Here is a 20,429-nt window from a genome sequence, read left to right as displayed (position 1 = left end):
ATAAAAAACCACCAAAGAATATGAGGAAATATATGGTTGCTTCTAAAAGGAAAAAGTGAGTGGAATTAATCAACACACTTTTTGTTCATTTTATTCCTGCAGCAAAATAAAAAATGAATTCCCAGAAAAACTTTCAAAACCAATTTTCAGAAAAAAAACCAGGTATTTTTCCAGATAGCTGCAAACTTGAGTTAATTTAGATCCCTAGACAAAGTGCTGTCCATCAAGCTGTACACGTACATCATGCTCATTCTGTTCACAAAATTAACTCACATAACTGCTAGAAACTGCCTGATTTGTTCTGTAGAGCAAGAGTCTTCCCTTTAAACATGGTAAGTTTATAGTTGCAACAAATTAATACATATTATCTACCCACCTTCCAGAAACAGCCAGAAACAATTTCACTGAAAAGTAAACAGGATGTCTAGAAGTATACAATGCTAAACTGGTGGAAGTACTCTGCAGTAAAACAAAACGATCAAATTTTATCGTGAGATAATGATCATATATTAATTAATGCTCTGAAAAATAAGTCTTTGTGTACAGCTCTTCACTTTCTAAAGGCACATACTAAAGGACATTGCTCTTGCAAAGCCACCTGCAGAATAGTACCTGCTGTCTCAGTAAGGAGTTAATTTCAGAGCCTACACAGGACCATGCAAATGCCCATATTCTCACACCTTTCCAAAACAAGAAAAGGAAAAAGCAGTCCTCAGTTATGTTTAGGCTCTGGATTTTTAATATTACTCCCATTATACTATGGTAACCAGTTCATCAGAGGTAGGGATGATGACACACCAATGAAAGTGCAGCAGGGTTTTTAAAGAGAAATCATTTTTTTGCTAGACAGATACCACTGAAATACATGGGTAGATCTTGCACACAAACATTCTTTTTCTTTAATTTTGTTCACCCTAAAAACAGCTTTCTGTGAACCACTCCAGGCATGTAATCTTTGTGTTTTCCCCTGTAAAGTGGATGGCTGGTTACCACCCAGGTATGGTTAGCTCCCAGACTGGGGAACTGACTTGACTGAATAACAACCACCCCTGGGACTTCTGCTCCCAGGATTCTCTTCAGCCAGTTCATTTCCCACAGCACTTCATTGTACAGCCACACACCACTTCTGCTTGCACAGACAGTGCTAAGTCAAAGTGGCCAGGACTGAGTCTTGAAGTAAAAGGTTTATTTGTCATTATTTGCTAAAATTCTGTTTACAAGCATTCAACGTTTGGTGAGCCCATCCTCTCACATGTTGACACCAAAGGAAGATCTGCCTTTTCCCCATGCAATTCCTGCTGATTGCTGTGAGCAAGGAGCCCTGGATCTTTTGTTGTGTCGATTCAACTCTCTAACCCAGCAGAAAGCTATTCACCTTTTGGAGGGAAGATGTTTATTTTTGAGGGGTTCCCCCCACCCTGTGATAGTGACTTCAATTACCTTTCAAATAAGACTAGTGCATACCATAGCTATCAGGAGGTTAGTAGACCAACCACTCCCCTTGGGGATAATAAATCATACTGGCTCGATCACTCTTTGTCTAACTCTCCTTGGGAGCTTTGTAAAATACTGATAAAACACAGTTTTAGGGAGGTCTTATAAGTGATAAAATTTTGGCTTCAAGAAAGCAGTAACAGTGTGACAAACAAAGAACAAGTCTGCCACCAAACACAGATGTCCCATCTGATGTGTCTTACACACAGTGGGATACTAATTTAAGGATGTATTTCCCTGACAAATCCAGATATGACAGGGCTTTTGAGCCAGGAAGACTTTTTTCCCACGGAAGTAATTAGTTTGGAGGTACTATTGGAGAGAAGGCACAGGGAGTGCCTTTACCTTACACAGGCGAAATAAGTTACATATGAAGAGTAGAACTGGAGTGAACTCAGACTGAACCATCTCTGCCCAGCCACAATAACTATGGTACAACCTCATTATGTAAAATAAACCTCTATTTTCTATAATCTATTGTTACTCTAAGGCAATTACAGAGAAACCCATATGGTTTTATGCAATGACAGCCTGCAGTGGCTACAATCTGAAACTGAAAATTGAGAGTCAAAGCACTGCACAGTGCAGAGGCAGGATCATACAACCAGTATGACCAGGCCATGGGGATGAGATAGAGATACCACAGACCTTTTCTGCTCCTGCACATAAAACCAGAAGAAAAGTAAGAGAGGCTTTTTTCCTGAGGTCACTGGGAACTTTTGGGTTGATCTCTGAAAACATGGAGCCAGAAGAAAAAAAGTCATCAGTAAGGAAAAGAGACAGGATGATACAGCCACATCTCTTTACAGAGGCTTGATCAGGAGCAGTAAGGTGCATGCACTTGTATGGCACGACCAGAAAAATGTCCAGCTTGTATGCCATGTCCAGCTACCCTCGCAAAAAACTAACCTAGAACTATTTTTTTAATACCATAGCACTACTGGACACCAGACTCTTAGTGAACAGAAACAGCATTTGTTTGGAACACAGAGGAAATTCTGCTTTCCCAATTAAGTCAGTGCTTTAGAATCCTCAAAACACTGTTTTAAACAAGAGATTTAATCTCTTTGTTGGTATAAGTAAGAGCATCTATCAGCTGGTTACTCTAAGAATCAGCAGCAAAATGTCAAATTAATCCTTCCCCAAAAGGCTGAGAAGATGGCATAAAAAGAAAGTGATGGTCCTAAAATAATGTATTACTTAAAACATATATTTTTTTTTTACTGATTACTGATGCAATTCCTAATCTCCTGATTTAAATCAATAGAAAAATAGATTGGGATACTTACAGTTTTAACCTAGTTTAGCTCCTGAGTTATTTAAAGCTACACTTTTGAAATCTGTGATAAGCATCTACATGTAGATTTATACCAGTTTTACAACATTTATTTTAAATTTATGTCCATAGCCAAGCTAGTGCATCATTTTCATAGCCCAAATTTTCATACTATATGCATTTATTGTTCCCCACAAAGGGGTTATTTTTCATATAACTCTTTAAAATGAGGGTATATTTACTCATTAGCAAGCCTTTTAGCCTTCTTGATTGCACATATATCTTTGGGCATGTGAAAGCAGGCACATTTTGCTTTTGGAGAGACAGAGAGGGAAGAGAGCCACTTCCCTGCACACCAGCCATGCACCCAGGGCCTCACGGTTCGGTGGAGACTTCTCTGTCCCAAACAGCATCCGTCCCCTGCACACACTCCGCTTCTTGGGCACGCAAGATTCTGCAGGTCACCAAAGCTTCCACTTTCAGGACGGCTTTTCTGTGCTTTCTGTCAAGTGCTCATGTGAGCAAGGGTCTCACAGGTGGCGCGGGGTTTTGGGGTTACACCCGAGCGGGGTTCGTGCCGCATGGTTTCCTGGCTGTGATGCGCGGAAACTGAGTCACTTTGTGCTGCTAAACCCGTGGCGAACAAGAGGCCCCGTCCTCTAGGGCAGCACGACGTAGGCTTGCAGCGACACTGGGAACAAGCCCTGTTGGGGACTTGCCGGGCCTTGGGGTTGGGCAGAGGGGCTGAGCAGGAGGATGCCCTTTGGGGAGATAGACGGGTTTTGGGGGAGGGGATGCCCTTCGGTGAGGTGTACACGCTCCACACAAGAGGACGACCTCCGGGAAGGACACCGCGCGGGGAGGTGCCCGGCGGGGCGGGCCCGGGGCGGGAGGCGGCGCTGGCCGGGCGCATTTGAGCGGCGCGGCGGCGGCGGGCGCGGCGCTATGGCGGGGTGCGCGCTGCGGGGCCTGGCGCTGGCGCTGCTGGCGGCGCTGCCCGCGGCCGTGCTGGGCGACACGCCGGCCAATTGCTCCTTCGCCGACCTGCTGGGCGCCTGGGAGCTCCGCGTCTGGCGGGCCGGCGGCCGCCACGGCAACTGCTCGCAGGCGGGTGAGAGCGCGGCGGGCCCGGCCGGCCCCCGCCCCGCGGAGCCGCGGCCGGGCCGGAGCCGCTCCCGGAGCGGGGCGGGGAGCGGCCGCTCCGTGCCCGGAGCCGGCATGGGCGCGGGGAGGCGGCTTCCTGCGCTGCTGCAGCTCCGCCGTAGTGTGCGGTTCTGTTTCTTTGGTTTGTTCCGATGAGGACTCCAACAGGCCTCTCCATGGGCCCCTGGCTGATGGCGGCTCGCTGCCCCTCTCTCACGGTGCCTTCCTGCGAGCCTCTGCCTGCCCAGGCCGGGGCTGCGCTCTGCAGGAGAGGCTGGCAGTGCTGGGGACACCTGGGCACCTCCTGGGAGGCTGTCGGGGCTGGCAGTGAGGGAAGCCTGACAGCATCCAGAGAGATGGAAATACCGCTTCCCTCGAGGGGACGATAGTAGTGGGGAGTTATTATTTAATGATTGTATGTCAGTGTAATTTTGAAAATAGTAGATTTTTCTGTGTCATCTGCTTTTTGATCAGAGGAGACAAGTGGCAGTACCAGCAGTGGAAGTGAGGTGCGTGGTAGGGTTGGAGCACTGGTGTGAAGGAGTGTTGGATGAGTGGTGCCTTATCCCAGATGTTGTAGGGGAAGAGTTGTCATTGCAGACACAGTACCTAAATGACACAGCATCCAACACCTCTGTAGCTCTACAGCAAGCTGTGTTTAAATTGTGCAGATACTGTCTAGCAGTGGAAAAAATGAGCATGTACATCCACTGACAGATAAGTGGAGGCCCTGAAGTGTCTTGATGCCCTTTTGCAGAAGACTGCATTCAACGAGTGTATTTCAGCATCCTTGGGAATAAAAGAAATGTTACAATATCCTTTCTACATTTCTTTTTTGTATTATTTTTCTTTTCCATACAGTAATCATGCCATAATGTTTCTTTCTTTTAGGACCTGTGGAGAGCAAGGTGGTTGTCAATCTTCAGAAGCTAGATGTGGCTCAGGATAGTCTGGGCAACTATGGTTTCTTCACTTTGATTTACAATCAAGGCTTTGAAATTGTGCTAAATGACTACAAGTGGTTCGCATTTTTTAAGGTGAGTTAACCTGCTGTGTTCTATACCACTGGCTGTTGCCAAAATGGCCTGTAGTTAGGTTTCCCTTCAGTCCCTGGCTGCCACAGTGGGTCAGTTGGGACACTTGATTATCTTTGGCTCTAAGGTTTGCCTGGATTACCAGATAAAGGATTTCTTCTTTTAATTTTTGAACATAAGGAAACAGTGATCAGTGGTTAGGTAGGGAGCAGAGAGAGGGAAGAGGTTTTCCACACTGGCCATTTTCTGAAAAAAATACAGATGCTGCTACTTTCCCTTCTGGGCATGTTTAAAGCAATTGAAGGCCCTCATGAAACTAACTTTCTTGGTAGCCTGGAATTTTTTTTTTTTCTTTTTTTTGACTCTGTGGACCCAAGTCAAATAGCAAATACCATTGCTTTTATCTTTCCTTACAGATGTTGTCAAATGCATGGACTCTTTAGAGCCATCTCTCCTCCTTGATGGAGGATTTCTGGGATCTATAAATTTTATTTCAGGATACTACTCTATTATCTAAGGAACCTTTCTGCTGCTGGTACTTTTTCTTTGGAGTTATACTGTTCTCTTCAGTCCCTGTTAATGCCTTCAGGACAAGCTGAAAACAGTGATGGTAGGAGGGGATTAGACAGGAGACAACAATCTTCTTGGGAGTGTTCTGCTGCTGTCCTGATGAGTGCATGATGAATCTGAAGGGTGGTTTGAAGTAATGTCTGCAGGATGGTTTTAGTACCTGGAAGACAGATGCTTTGTGCAGCAGGGCTTCTCAGCTGGTGAGTGCAGCCCTGGGCAGGAACAATGAATGTGGTTTTGATTGTTTCAAGGAAGCATGATCTTGTGAGTCAATAGTAATCATCCAGGCCTTGTCCCAAGCATAAAATCTCTTAACTTTGGCTAGAAGTAACTTTCTCTCTAAATTTTCTTTCTAGGAGCCATGGTAGGTGTTTTTTTTACAGCAACTATTTTAAAGTCAGTGTTTTCAGATGTTAACAAAAGTGAGCGATCCACTCTTTCAGGAGAACTAGAATCCTTACTGAACAAAAATTACATAGAAGGGTCCAGTTTAACTGCAGCTCCCTTGCAGCTTCCAGCTGTGCTGATTTGGGCTCATGTAAGGGAAAGGACTGTATAGACTTTTTAGCACAACTACTGGGGAAGTTATTTACATGCTCATTGTTTGTAGGTTAACCCCAGTAAATAGCAAAGCACCACTCGGCCATCAGTGTGTTGGGGAGTGAATTGGAAGGATAGAAGTGCAAAAACTCATAAGCTGACATTGAGGTACTTTAATAGGTAAAGCAAAAGCTGTGTGTGTATATAAGCAAAGCAAAATGAGGAACTCATTCACTACTTACCACCAGGACAACTTGCCACCATAATAAGCAGGTGTTCAGCAGTTTCCAGGAAAGCAGGTCTTCATTGTGCACAACTGTTACATAAGAAGGCAGACGCCATGATTCTGAATGTCCCTCTTTTCTCCTTTCCCCAGCCTTTATTTCTATGCATGATATCGTTCAGCATGGAATATCTCTTTGGTCCGTTGGAGTCGCTTTCCCAGCTGCGTTCCCTCCCAATTTCTTATGCACCCCCAAACTATTTGCTGTCAGAGCTGTCTGAGGGGCAGATGAAGCCTTGGTGCTGTGTTGGCACTGCTCAGATAAACTAAAACATCCCTACATTAACAACACTCTTTTCTTCACAAATCTGAAATGTGGCATTATATGAGCCACTATAAATAAAATGAATTGTCAAGACCTAGTGCACTCTTTTAACTGGAATTTTTTTAAAATAAGAATGCAATCTTTTAAACAAGACAGGGTCTTGTAATTAAGCAGAAGCAAAGTATGAGAGAGAAATGTCTGATTGACATTCTCATCCATATAAGACAGTGAAATTATATTGCTGTGTGATGTGCATTCCTCATAGGTTTAGCAGGTGATACAGCAAAGACTGCAGAGACACTGAAGGGTAATCTTACTGAGCAGAATTACTCTGAAACTTCTCAGGCAGGGACACCTGCATGAGCTCACTTGCGGTGGGAGGACCTGCCTCAAAAGTGGCAGGAATTGCTGCCTCCATGAGGACAGCAGAGCACTGTATGCTGTAGTATTGTTGGACTCATTTGAGGAAAATATAGTTGAACTAGCAGACTTCAGCCTGATATTTTATACTGAAATACAGAGTTGCTTTACAAGCCAACATGCTAGGCAGTAAAAGACTCCATGATTATCAAACAAATTCCTGAATGTGAGGAATTTAATAATAGGAACAGTGTGGCCTTCTCTAGGACATAAATTGATCTGTTAGTTGCCAACTTGAAGACAGCTGACAGTCCTTGAAGGCTGCTGCTCTCCATACTTGTGAAATACATCCCCAGAAGATGAGCACTAAGTCAAGTGACTCATAAGCACTGATGTCATGTATTGCATTGATTTCATGTGTTGCATTGATTTACAAAAGTACTCTTAAAGCAACATGCCAAAACTGTTACAGAATAATTTAAGTTTGTGGTCTTGTGATTCATCTTACTGCTCAAAACAAAGTAAGTCAAATATACACCTGAGCAGTAGTGTACACAATAACTTGCATTTTGTGGTTATGAAATGTGTCTCAGCCCTTTGAAAGCTGATGGATTAATTCTTAGTTTTGAAGTTGGCTTCAGTATTAAGAAATAGCAAGCTTGTTTGGGTCATTGCTCAGTAACGGGGAATTCATCAGCAAAACATATGTAAATTAAAGACTTCTTTCCTTAAACATCATAAGGAGGATTAGAGCCCAGGTCAGTTATTCTTTCTATTAATTTTGCTGCTGTAAAAAGAACAACAGAATACCAATATGCAAGTCTATTGCTAAGAATCATGAGGAAATACCACAGCACTTACTAAATGCATTTTTTGCTGCAGACAGCTACTTGCTGTTATTGGGCAACAACATGCAATGTATATATCTGCAAAACTCCCAATTTCACAACCGTTAGTGGGCACTTGGAGGGAGGGAGTGCTTCCTTACAAAGTGCTCGTGACATATTTGACTGTGCATATCTGTTTACTTTTAATCCAGTAAATATTACATTACATATGAAATAGAAATACAACAAGTTTGAGATTGATCAGAGGGAGGATTTTCCAGGTACAATGAGCAGCAGTGTTTAAGCTAATACAGTCCTTTGTGAGTTTCAGGCATAGAAGTGCCACTGCTACTAATTGAACCTCCAGTGTATTTTTTCCTAGTGTTAAAGCATTAAGCTGTTAATTACTGACAGGAATGTGGTGGACCTGTCTAAGTGGTGACTTTATCAGAGCTACTGTACTGTGTAGATATGGACACAGCCTGTTTGGATGTGCACGTTTCAATGAGTTTTTAATAGCTTTTTTGTTCCCACCGCTTACTAAACAGACACCCACTGAAACTTTTGTAGGGTCTCATTGCCTTTACAAGGTATTAGTTCTTTCACTTGAGGCCTGTGGGGAAATGACTTTTTACATCAGAGGAGTGGATTGGGTGAGCTTATCAATCCTATTTTTTCCTCAGTTTACTTTAGTATCTGAAATAAAGATGCTCTAACAGTGTTTTTTTCTAATTATTGTTGTACATAGAATTAAAGTTTGCCAAATTAAGTGCAGTATCCTATTGCTTCTTGCATTCTGCTTCTAGCACAAAATAAGCTGTTTAATGTGTGCTTTTGAAACATCTCTGTACTGAACTTGGATGTGAAGTTAGTGTACTTACTCTTGGCAGAAGCTTGATCATGTGCTTCTGCTGGATGATACAAGGATTCTTTAGGGTTATGCAATATAAAGCTTCAACAATATTTTTTTTTTACCCCCAAGGAATGGCAAAAGAAATAGGAACAGCGTAACATAAAAAGTTTGAGTGAGGCTGAAGGGAAAGTGGAGGCCAACTTGTTTCAATTACTTGATGTCTTTGAGGTATTTATTTATTGTTGAGGCTACCACTTTGAGACAAGACAGTCTCATAAGTTTCTCACTGTTTGTCCCTTAAGCGAAGTGGTTCTACTTCAGACTCCTGAGATGCTCTTTAGCAAATATCAGAAGTCTGGTTTTTTTTGTTTTTTTTTTTCATATTGAAACATTGCATCTACTTCAGAAAAAAAAAAAAAAAAAAAAAAACCCAAGAGATAGATTTTAGAATATTTCACCACTCAAGTTACTAATCTTTTCCAAACGGACTTTGTGACATCTTTGTCATATCTTTTTCTCTCTTCCCTTATGCTCCCAAGTTTAGTTAAAATCAAGAACTGCTGTTCTCAAACAGAAACAAACTAGAAAAGTGACAGCAGTTAATGTTTAGTTTTCAGGATATGGAAAAAAACCCCAAAACTAGATGCATTTAATTTCATGTTGCTAAAGTAGGAGTTGCTACAGTTGCTAAAGCTATTTAATCATCCTGCAAATCAACTGAAAGTCAGCTTTTAACCTGTCTAATTTGGGCTTGCTTAACTGGCAGTGAGCAGCTGCTGCTTTCCTAAAGTGTAAATCTGAATGCACACAACTCAGAATTGCAGAATGTTTCCTTAAGTAAAGAAAATCCACCTGGAGTTGATATTTGCTTGCATTTTATATTGGGTAGCAAGGTGCAGTAGATTTTTCTGGTAACGTCATCTACTGTATCTTTGTGTAGTAGAGCAACTGCAAGTCTGCAGCTCTGCTCTCATTCAGTGTGTGCTGCCCATAGTAAAATGCATAGACACTTGTAAACTTGAGAGATAAGTCTCTCCACCAGGTTTAATGTGTAGGCTAGTCCTGCCTCCTGGAACTCAAGTTGGCTTATTGCCTAGATATTGCTTAAATTGAGAACAATAGATTTCAAAGAAGATGGGTTGGCTGCCTCTCTATGTGGCACTGTGAATTCTCATTAAAATTCTGTGACTTATAACATCTCCATCCTTTCTTGCTTTCCTCTTAGTGAGATTAAAGATTTAAAAAAGCTTTAAACGATTATGATTTTTACTAGGACTAGAATTGAACATGCAGTTAGATTGTCATGATGACCAACATAGGAAGGGTGTTATTAAAAGTATATGTCACTGAAAAGCTTACCTGGGTTCAGATACCTTAACAGCAAGCTTTGGAGTTTAGCTATGTGAAGGTTAATTTTGGTGTGGTTTGGCTAAATTTTGTCATTAGGCAAAACCACATGAGTTGTCAGGATTGAGAAAAATATGTATTTGAAATAGAATTAAATTTTACTGTTTTCAAAGCTCAGAATTGGAACTATGAATATAGTTTGGGTTCCTTTCTAAAGGAGTTATCCTAGATTGGTCAGGTCACTGGGTGGAGTTAATGCTGCAGATTTCATCAGCTGATGAAATTATCATGGGACACAGTTGCAATGGTCTTAACTTAAAAATGAAAACCATCTTTAAAGTCTGCAGAGAAATGCTTGCAAGCAGTTGTCCAGTGATTGCTGGTGATCACAGCTGTATGGCTGTTAGGCTGTTATCCTCCATGAAGGATGCTGTTCTGGGGTGGGCTCTGTGGATGTTTTGGGTACTGTGCTGGCTGCTTCTGCTGAATCTGATACTGTAATTCACATCCACCTGAGTCAGTTGTTGCTTGTGCAATGGTGCACAGTCCCTGTCGTATATGGCTTGCTGTTAGCTGGGCAGGTGTAGTCAGTCCTCTAAAACTGGTACAGTCAAATTCCTAGATCTCATCTGTAAATCTTTCACTGGTAGAAATAAGAAATGCTGCATTTCTTAGCAAAGTTGTTTTTGCAATGATTTTATGGTGTACCTTCTGGTAAGCAGTGGACATCATTTTTATGGCACTGAGATTTTTTTAAAGGCTTGTCTGCCACTTGTCTACGTCAGTGGTTCACAATTAAAAGTCGGTCGGGGAAAGAAATTGTGACCTTATGTAGGTATATTTTCATTTCCTAGATACAATGTTTTATGGAGTTGAAATTCCCTTTATCCAAATGTTATTCATGTGTAGTAGAGCAACTGCAAGTCTGCAGCTCTGCTCTCATTCAGTGTGTGCTGCCCATAGTGAAATGCATAGACACTTGTAAACTTGAGAGATAAGTCTCTCCACCTCAACGTATCCATGTCCACTTTTCAAAGTCATTTCAACAGTAGCTTAGTCTGGCACTCTACAAAAAGGTAGCCACAGAGGACTAGAATTGCCTAATTTTAGGCTTCTACAGAGACTCTCTGAAATTAGGGAATGCTTAATGTGGTTATCTTTCTATGTCTTTAAAGAAGCAATGAATTTTGTCTCTGGAAAGAGAGAGGGATTTCTAGGAGAAAAACACTTTTTCTGTTGTTGTTTTTGTTGTTTTAATTTGTTAGTTAGCAGATAACTCATTGCCTTTTTTTCCATCAAGATAAGCCCCAAATCTGTGTTACTTGTTTTAATTCAGAATAACACTTTGCAATGCAGGGTTGTTGCAGGAAGCAGGCCTGTTCCCCTCATAATCTTCAGGTTTTCAGAATCAAGGTCTATGCTTGTTGAGAATAGCTGTACTGTTTTAATCTGTGGCAGCATTTGGATAGGAAAGACCAGGTATTAATTTCTACAGTCATGTAGAGCCAGGAAAGTGATCTCATGGTAACTTAGATGTAAAGTTGCTTTTGGAAGTGTCTGAATTTCTAGTTCTGCTGTTGTGAAGAGTGTGTGTCTCAAAAGTCATCTCTGGACCTTGCCCTTGGTATTTGGCCAAGTGTAGCTAATTTCCCACGATGCACAATCTTGCACAGTAAGATAAGAAGAATAGAACAAGCTCAGCCTTCTAGTGCCCCCACCCTTCTCCAGCCAGCAAACAGCTGGGTGTAGGTATGTTGCCTCTGTATCCTCCAGACTGGGGACAAAGCAAATTCCCATTGTTCCAAAACAGGCAGAGGATTAACCTTTAATTTTATTCTGCTGATTGATAAACATAATTATTTTACTGTAAACTCTCCTCCAGATTTTTCGAAAAACCTCAACATAAACACAAACCTCCTTGTCTCTTTAATTAATCTTTTCCATCTTGGTGCATTTCCATCGCTGTAAGCCACCACCTTCTTCAGTAAAGAAGCTGAGCAAAACATTTTGTTGAAACACAGTTACAGAATCCCACTAGGATTGTACATGTGCAGCTCAAATAGGATGTGATTTAATGAAGTTTTCTTGGACTAGGAAACTTGAATTCTGTCTAAGTGATTTTTTTTGGGGGGGGAATAGAAGAGTAAAATTAAAACCTTTGTTGCATGGAGTTTTCAGGTGCCTTTGTAGTACAACACAAAACACTATAATGTTACACAAAACACTAACCTTAAGAGATGAGTAATGAGTAAAGAGCCACACACACCCCCATGGTGAGACATTCTGTTGTCAGAGAATTACTAATCCAGAAAATTTATGTAGCTGGGCAAAGTGTTAGTGGTACCTGTTGTATGAAGACACATTTTGCTGAATATATTAAATTATTGCTCTTCAGTGGTAAAAGACTCATGGGGCTGAATTAGGACTCAGGACTTGAGGCTTTAGTGGCAGTCTCTGCTACAGTCTTTAAATGAGCTGTTCTCAAGGGATCATAATTTCTTACTGTCTCATTTTGATAGTTCCTGTGAAATTATTTCTTGATGCTTTGCCATCACAACTCAAACCTAAAAAAGTGGCTGGAAGTTTCATCTTTGGTTTTGACTTGTGAAACAAAAACAGTGCATAAATGGTACATAAATTTTAAAACCGAAATAGTGCATGTCTTCCTGTGAGGTTACTGGATGACAAACTTGCCATCCTCCCTGTGTTTGAGGCTTAGTTTCTCAAACTTTTGTGGCAAACCAGAGTTAACTTGACTGGTCATATATTTGGTATAAGAAATCTCAGGGCCTTGAAGAGAAGGTTGAGTGCTAAGAGGTCTTTTACATCCTACTGAGAAAGTAGCTGTTGAACCGAAATTATTAGCTCAGGTTAGTTGATACTGATAGGAATGCATACTTAGTTGCTAAAAGCGCAAGTCACAACCCAATTGTCTTTTGCAGTTATTTGATAAATAGCAGTTTATTTTGTCTTCTTCACCTCTGGAGTGTGTTTGGCCACTTCCTGTGAAATACAGACAGGAAGAAGCAGCAGTGAGTGGGTGGGGAGCTATGGCTATGCTAACAAATGCATCTGCTCAACACAAGCATAACTTCTTCACATTACAGTACAAAAAGGAAGGCCAGAATGTAACCAGCTATTGCAATGAGACCCTACCAGGATGGGTGCATGATGTACTGGGCCACAACTGGGCTTGTTTCATAGGACACAAGATTTCTTCATCTGCATCCGATGTTCACATCAACGAGATACCTCTCCAGAAGCCTAGGGGAAGGTAAGCAACAGATAAGTGACCTTTTACTGGAATAAAATGTTTCATAACAGTGCTTGAGATTTTAGCTAGAATCATAAGAACCAATTCCAGTACTAAGGACAAAGTTAATGCCAGTGATAATGTTGGAAATAAACCTGAATGCAGAAGAACAGAGGAGGGTTTGCCTATTGCATCACAGTTTCTCCTTCAGTCTGTGGTGAAGCCCCGTTATAAAACTGTCATGTCTAAGGAAGATGGTTACATCTAGTCTGTCTCAAGTTTTAGAAGCCTTGTCTTGATCCAGTAATTCCGTTTCTTTATCAGTACCTAACAAAACACTTTTGGAGTTACATATTGAATTTAGAGAACACCTTTAGTTTCAATCCCAGTCCTTTTCTTACTCTTTTACTTGGTTCCTTTTGTTTGCAGACTCTCCCACAGACGTTACATGCACAACTTCGACTTTGTAAATGCTATCAATGCTCACCAGAAATCATGGAGAGCGACAAGATACGAGGAGTATGAGAATTTTGCCCTGGAAGAACTAACTAAAAGAGCTGGGGGTCTCTATTCCAGAACTTCAAGGTAATAATACACTTTTTTCTGCAACAAACCCCACTGCTGCCAAGAGTCTGCTTGTATTTGTCCTGGCTGTTAGCTGGGCTTAGTTCAGATGTTTAATCAAGTTTCAAGGCCTTCCATTTCATGGGGTGCAAACATATTTTTCATTTGAATGATTATTTTGAGCATCTGTTGTCTCAAGCAGCTGGGACAAATAGAGTCACTTACTCTTGAGTCTTGCCCAGTAATTCACTGCTGAACTCATATGTACAGTGAGGAAGTTACCAACTCAGTGCAGTCTGTTATCATCTCGCTGTCCTGTCTGCTCATCGGCTGCTTGCCATGAGAGTCAAGAGTTTCTGCTTGTGCTTCATCGTGGTTCTGCTAGTTCATAATTGCAGTTGAAAAGCTGTGAACTGCTCTCTGCTCCTAAACATGAGTATCAAAGATTTCTGAGGAGATTTCCTGGTTACTTTGATAATTTGCCACGCCTGCAACAAGAGTCCTCTAGCAGGAGTGGAGTGTCTCAGTGAAGAATGATGTAAGTAGCTCTGAGAATGCCTTCAGTGTCTTGCAGATCAGTTAGCTGAGAGTGGTAATGGGGATGGGTAGATAATGCTCTACAAAATATGAGAACTAGAGTTTAAAGACTTCCTTCTTTGTAGCTGTTCTAGAATCTTCATAGTTTTGCTTTTTCAGCTCTTGATATTTCTATGAGTAGGAATGCTACTTACTTTTCCAAACTGTGGTAATCATATGTTTGTTGAAGAAGGCCCTACTATAGAATAAAAATGCTGATTTGCATGGGAATATCATGCAGATGTATAAATAGAAGTCACCTTGTAGATGATCTTAAATACATTAACCTATTTGGAAGCTCTCTTCCACCCATGCAGTACCATGACAGTATTTGGTTGGCCCTCTCCTGCTTTCAAAGAGACTCCCAAGTCTGGTGTTTGTAAATGGCACCAAGGACAAGCATCAGGTTATGTAAAAGTTGAATGCAGGAAGCTCTTGTTTTGCTGATAGGACCATCACTTGCCTGCAGGTGGTAGATGAGGACAGGTAACATTCAATACTTCTTCAAAAGTTACAGTAAAAACTTGCTCCAGAGAAGTCTCCAGGGCAAGTGAGACTGCAGTTAGTGAATTGTCAGTATAAGCCATGCCTGTGCCTGAAGTGAAACTGTAATTGCTGTCAGTGCAGGCTGCCAAGGCAAGATGGTTTCTGCAGTCAGATATTCTACATAGTGATTGCAGTAAAATAAGTGTTGTAGAGCTATGTTGCTGTAATTTCTGAGAGTTACCTCAGCACATGAGATCAGTGCAAAAGTACTTCACCTCAGCAGCTCATGGATGTTAAGGAAACTCCCCCGCTAGACCACCCAGGAGCTGCTCCGGCAGCCACACTCGCACCACCTGAGCTGGCACCGAGGCCCCTTTGCAGCCACACCCCACAGGCACTGCCACACCAGCGCTCCTTACCTGCTCCACCCCAGGGCTCCCATGGCAGAGTCTCACACTTCCAGATCTTTAAATTAATTTGATCTTGGTGCAATAACTAAACAATAAAATGGCAGTTTGAACTCGGTCCCTCTGAGGAGGGACCACAAGCAAAGGAGCCCCTGGGCTTTTATACCCCTAGCCTTAATTGTGGGGAAGTCTGGGGTTCTTTCTGGGTGTACTGTCACCTGGCTGGGTCACAGGTCCCTGCTCCTTTTGTTATACAAAAGGATTTTGCCACCCAGAGCTCTTTGCAGCTCACACTGCTGCTTGCAAACTGAACTACCTGAGCTGAATGTATTCCTCAACAGTGGATAGTTAATAATATAGTTCCCTCAGGAAGCAATTTGAGTAGGTCTTGAATCCTGCTCAAGCTTATCTCTCTTCATATTGACACCCACTCAGTTTAGATGGAGACTGTTTTAAATTGCATAGTATGAAGCAAGTCCAACTAGTAGAAGCCAAAGATGAAAACTGAGTGTTATGTAATTGTTTCCTTGCCTAGAGTGTGATATGTTTTTCAAAAGCATTTTCTCCTCTTCAGACAAAAGCCTGCACCTCTAACACCAGAGTTACTCAAGCAAGTTTCAAGGTTGCCAGAATCCTGGGACTGGAGAAATGTGAATGGTGTAAATTATGTCAGCCCTGTTCGGAATCAAGGTAAAAATTAATAAATAAACCCTCTGAATTCAAAGTTCTAGAGCTCCTTTGATGTAGTTTGTAATTTGCTGCTAACCAGAAGGTTTTGCCTAGTGTCTTACAGCTGACAGGTTGCGCCTTTACTGTGAATAACCCGTGGAGACTGGTTGGAGTCCTGGCTAACAGTGCTGTACTGAAATAGGTGCTGGTACTGGCTTGTCCACACAGTGCTGATTTGCTGGAGTGAGACCCTATTACCGCAGTACCCTGCAAAAACACAGCTGTCAGGTTTTGTCCAAACAATCTTAGCCATGGTTTTCTGCACACTGACTGATGTACATTTAATTTTTTCCCGGATTTCTTTTGATGGAAAATTATCATGCAGCTTTAATGAATAAACCCATGAAAATTGTTTATACTGCCTCCAAATCTTATCACCCTGATAAATTCAGGTGTTACTTAACTGGGTAGTTGCAAGAGGAGATATTAGTCACTATGAAAATTGCAGACAATGATAAATATAAAATACTGGTAAGAACTTAGAAGGATACCATGCTGATATGTGTTGATTCTTTAAGGAGTGTTTATAGCACTGTGGTGTGTGATGCCTGAATTATATGTTTATATAATGGAGACTAGGAGTGAGCTCTGCTAATGTATCCCTTCCCTGTGCCACCATAAACTGCATCTACTGGTAGCTATCTGGTGGCAGTTTTTTGGGGAAAGGAGCATAACATTAGCATGGTGGGAAAGGGATGACTTAAATCACCAATCCCTCATTTATGACTTAGTTATTCTGACAAATTCTGCCAGCTGTACTCTTGGTAGCAGAAGCAGCATAGGAAGGCTTGTGGAATTTCTAGCTATGTGGAAGCACTGGAAGATGACAACAGGAAATTATATGGTCCTCTGTAGTTGTGAGTCCTGTACTTTCTCCTGGTGTGAATTATCAATGTCCCAAGGTGAACTATGAATGTCTCTTTTTATCTTCCAAACAATTGAACACTCAGTTCCAGACTTAATCTTTTTCTGTGCTTCAGAGTTTCTCTAAAGGAGAACTAGTCTGTTGTTTCCAATAAAATAGCTTCCTACACTTCTTATGTAATCTGAGGGTTCATGCTGAGTATGTTAAATGTCTGTGGAATATGCATTCTGCTCCATCAAATTAGAATTTTAGCTTTGAGGCTTAAAAAAAAAGCAAACAGAAATTACAAAAGAGGTCATTCTGTGGACTTCATAAATACCACTCTGGTAACTTGAAAGAAATATAGCAGCCAACCCAGCAGACTTCAGACTGAAATGGTTGAGTGTATTTTTCATGTTTTTGCACACATAATGGAACAAAGTGTTCTACAATGCGGCCCATCTCAGATGCTGCGACTGTACAGGGAGTGGGAGGCATCTTTCACTGCTTCACTTTGCCCTGCTGGGAAAAGAGTGTTCCTGTTCAGGCTGATTTTGTCCCTTCAGAGGGACATCTAACTGAGTGAAGGTGCAATTTCACGAAGTCTTGCTGTTGTAATAGCTCTGCTTTTATACACCTACACAGTTCAAGAGAAAGTATTTTGTTTTGTTCCTCAAGGCTCCCACCTTTTCATAGCTCTGCAATATTTTACTTTCCCACTGTCAGGAAACAAAAGGAAATCAGGCACCTTGATGACAATCAGTAGATAAAATAAGACCTCATCCAAGTAATCATTCTTCCTGTGAGGCTTGTCATTCCATTTCCAAAGGCTTTTAATGAGTGAAAGAAAGAGAATGCAGAGGCCTAAAGCTAGAAGCAAAATACTAAATTTTGATGCAAAAGTAAGGAGACTCAGCTGTCTGCCAGGAAGCAGAAGGGAAATTAAGGTGCTTCTGAAAAGCCAGTGTACAATTACGTGCCCTTAGGAAGCAGGGGGAGTGGGGATGAATCCATTATATTAAATGTGCTATTTACACCACTATTCTCTTAAAAGTCAGTTGTTTTAGAGGTAGCTGTAGAGGTGGAATATTTTTTCAACTGGAAATTATGGGACTAAATCCATTGGTAGGTTGAAATAAGAACAGTATTGTCAGCATTCACTTCAAATAGTTCATTGCCCCATAGCTTGTGTGTTCCATAAAGGGTAGATAGAGCCTTCTCAGCCCTGCTAATGTGGTCCCTGAAGGTTCATTCTGGAGGAATAGGGTAATTGGATAGCTCTTAAGAGCTACTGCTGAAAAACACTGGAGCAGTACTTTACCTCTTGAATAAGCTCAGTGTTCCCTGAGAAGTTGCTAGAAGTGAGTTTTGAATTGCATGCATGAAAGCTAAATGAAGATTTAAAGTTTTTACTCTATTGGTGTTCAATTTCTAATCACTGTCTGGTATGTTTTAACTCCTTTCAGTGGACTTTAGGAATAAATGTACCTGATGGCAGGTGACTAGCCTTGTTTATGTTACTGACTGCTCCTTGTGGTTCCTTTTTCTCCCCTTCTCAGGCTCATGTGGCAGCTGTTACGCCTTTTCCTCCATGGGCATGCTGGAAGCAAGGATACGTATCCTCACAAACAACACTCAGAAACCAGTCTTCAGTCCCCAGCAGGTTGTGTCTTGCAGCCGGTATTCTCAGGGTAAGGATGATGGTGTATATAAAACCACCTTTCAAGTAATGATAATGTTGGAGGAGGAGACTAGTTTGAAAACTTCCATCCCTTCCCAATCACACACAAGTTACTTTTCATAAAGTATTTGGCAAGCTATACTTTAGTAATTTATTTGAAATTAAAAAATAACAAAAAATAGTGTCCTGCCCACCCCACCAGAGCAATGGGATTGAACAAGGAGAAGTCGCTGTTATGCTCAGGATGATACTGGATTTTACATCTACCTGTGAGATGGGAAATATCTAAGGAGTAGGGCTCCTTAGCTGATTACAATGTTTACCTGGAAAGAATGGCACTAAATATTCTCCCAGTAGCATTTTCAGAGGGAGTGGGAAGTGAGCAAAAGCAATGACTAGAGCTTTCTACAGGACTGTATTCTTGTTAGGACAGATCCTTGTACGGCAAGGAAAGAACAGAAACAAAGAAGAGAAAGCTGTTCTTTCTGACAGGGGTTGTCAGGAGCAATTGGATGAGAAAGGGTCCAAGTATTAGTCTGCCCAGTATAGCTCCCACAGATAGGAATTTTGCCCTGAGTGTTTCAGAAAGCTGACTGAAGCTAACTGGAGTTTTAGGATGATCTGGGTCTCTCATGTGTGTTCAATGCTGCATCTGAAAGAATTATGAAAGATTTAAGTGGGAGAGTCTCCCACCTCAAATAACAGAATTTTCAAGGGAAGAAGCACTTTTTTGGTTTTTTTGTTTTTGTTTGTTTTTTTTTTTGTTTTGTTTTTTTTTTTTGTTAAGGCTGTGATGGTGGCTTCCCATATCTCATTGGTGGAAAGTATGTCCAGGACTTTGGTGTGGTGGAAGAGGACTGCTTCCCTTATACAGCCCAAGACTCTCCGTGCCTTTTCAAGCGCAGCTGTTACCACTACTACACATCTGAGTACCACTATGTTGGTGGTTTCTATGGAGGCTGCAATGAAGCCCTGATGAAACTTGAGCTTGTTCATCATGGCCCAATGGCCGTTGCCTTTGAGGTTTATAATGATTTCATGCTTTATAAAGAGGGGATCTACCATCACACTGGGCTGCAGGATGATTTAAATCCTTTTGAATTGACCAATCATGCTGTCTTACTGGTGGGCTATGGTAAAGACCCAGAAAGTGGTGAGAAATTCTGGATTGTGAAGAACAGCTGGGGCACCTCATGGGGAGAAGATGGCTACTTCAGAATCCGCCGTGGCACTGATGAATGTGCAATTGAAAGCATTGCAGTGGCTGCAACTCCTATTCCAAAGTTATAATGTAAAGGTCATCATCCAGTGCCTTGTCCTGAGCCATAAGAATGCAGTGATGGTTGAAGATTCTGGTTAAAATCTGTTCCCTGGCTTGAAAAGGCAGCTTTAAGGAATTTTTCCACAATAGAGCAGTTTCCATATGTGAGAAGTTGTTAAATCTGCTCTGTGCACTGGAGGCTTCCTCTCAAGTCTGACAGTAGATCACCCAGAAGGGCTATGTGGTGATTCGTTACTCATAATTGGATATATCTTCAATTACCAGTTGCATTTTTTTCCTTGTGCAATCTTGACCTTCAGATCTCAGAGGGAAGTGTATGCTATGATAATCTGTAACTGCTTTGAAGGGACGCTGTAGTGCCTTACTTCTCAAAAATCAGGAACTCACTGCAATTTGGAACATAAATGTCTACTGGGGAGGGAATGAGCAATTATGCCGATGAAAATAAAATTCTAAAGCTCTAAGTGTCCTGTGAAAACTCCATGTCAAATCCTTATGACAATAAAAATCAATTCTATGTTTCAGGCTGTTACTGAATGTTCTAGTCCTGGATTTTATTGCTGTGCTTCACTATTGATCATTTCAGAGTTCAGTAAAAAACACCCCACTCCTGCA

The 20,429-nt window shown here is 41.5% G+C and overlaps 1 protein-coding gene across 1 annotated transcript; it reads left to right on the top strand.

The window, feature by feature from the left end:
• The first annotated feature begins 3,663 nt into the window (after positions 1-3,663).
• Positions 3,664-20,351, top strand: CTSC (cathepsin C). Its single transcript, XM_030269109.4, has 7 exons — positions 3,664-3,881; positions 4,805-4,950; positions 13,100-13,266; positions 13,675-13,830; positions 15,853-15,968; positions 18,411-18,542; positions 19,320-20,351. Exons 1-7 carry the CDS (start codon positions 3,716-3,718, stop codon positions 19,820-19,822), a joined length of 1,386 nt encoding a protein of 461 aa, XP_030124969.4. The 5' UTR covers positions 3,664-3,715; the 3' UTR covers positions 19,823-20,351.
• The last annotated feature ends 78 nt before the right edge of the window (positions 20,352-20,429 follow it).

The sequence above is a fragment of the Taeniopygia guttata genome, chromosome 1 (assembly GCF_048771995.1).
Source record: "Taeniopygia guttata chromosome 1, bTaeGut7.mat, whole genome shotgun sequence".
Lineage (NCBI taxonomy): Eukaryota > Metazoa > Chordata > Aves > Passeriformes > Estrildidae > Taeniopygia > Taeniopygia guttata.
Note: the sequence above shows the minus strand (reverse complement) of the source record. Positions and strands in the feature narration are given on the sequence as shown.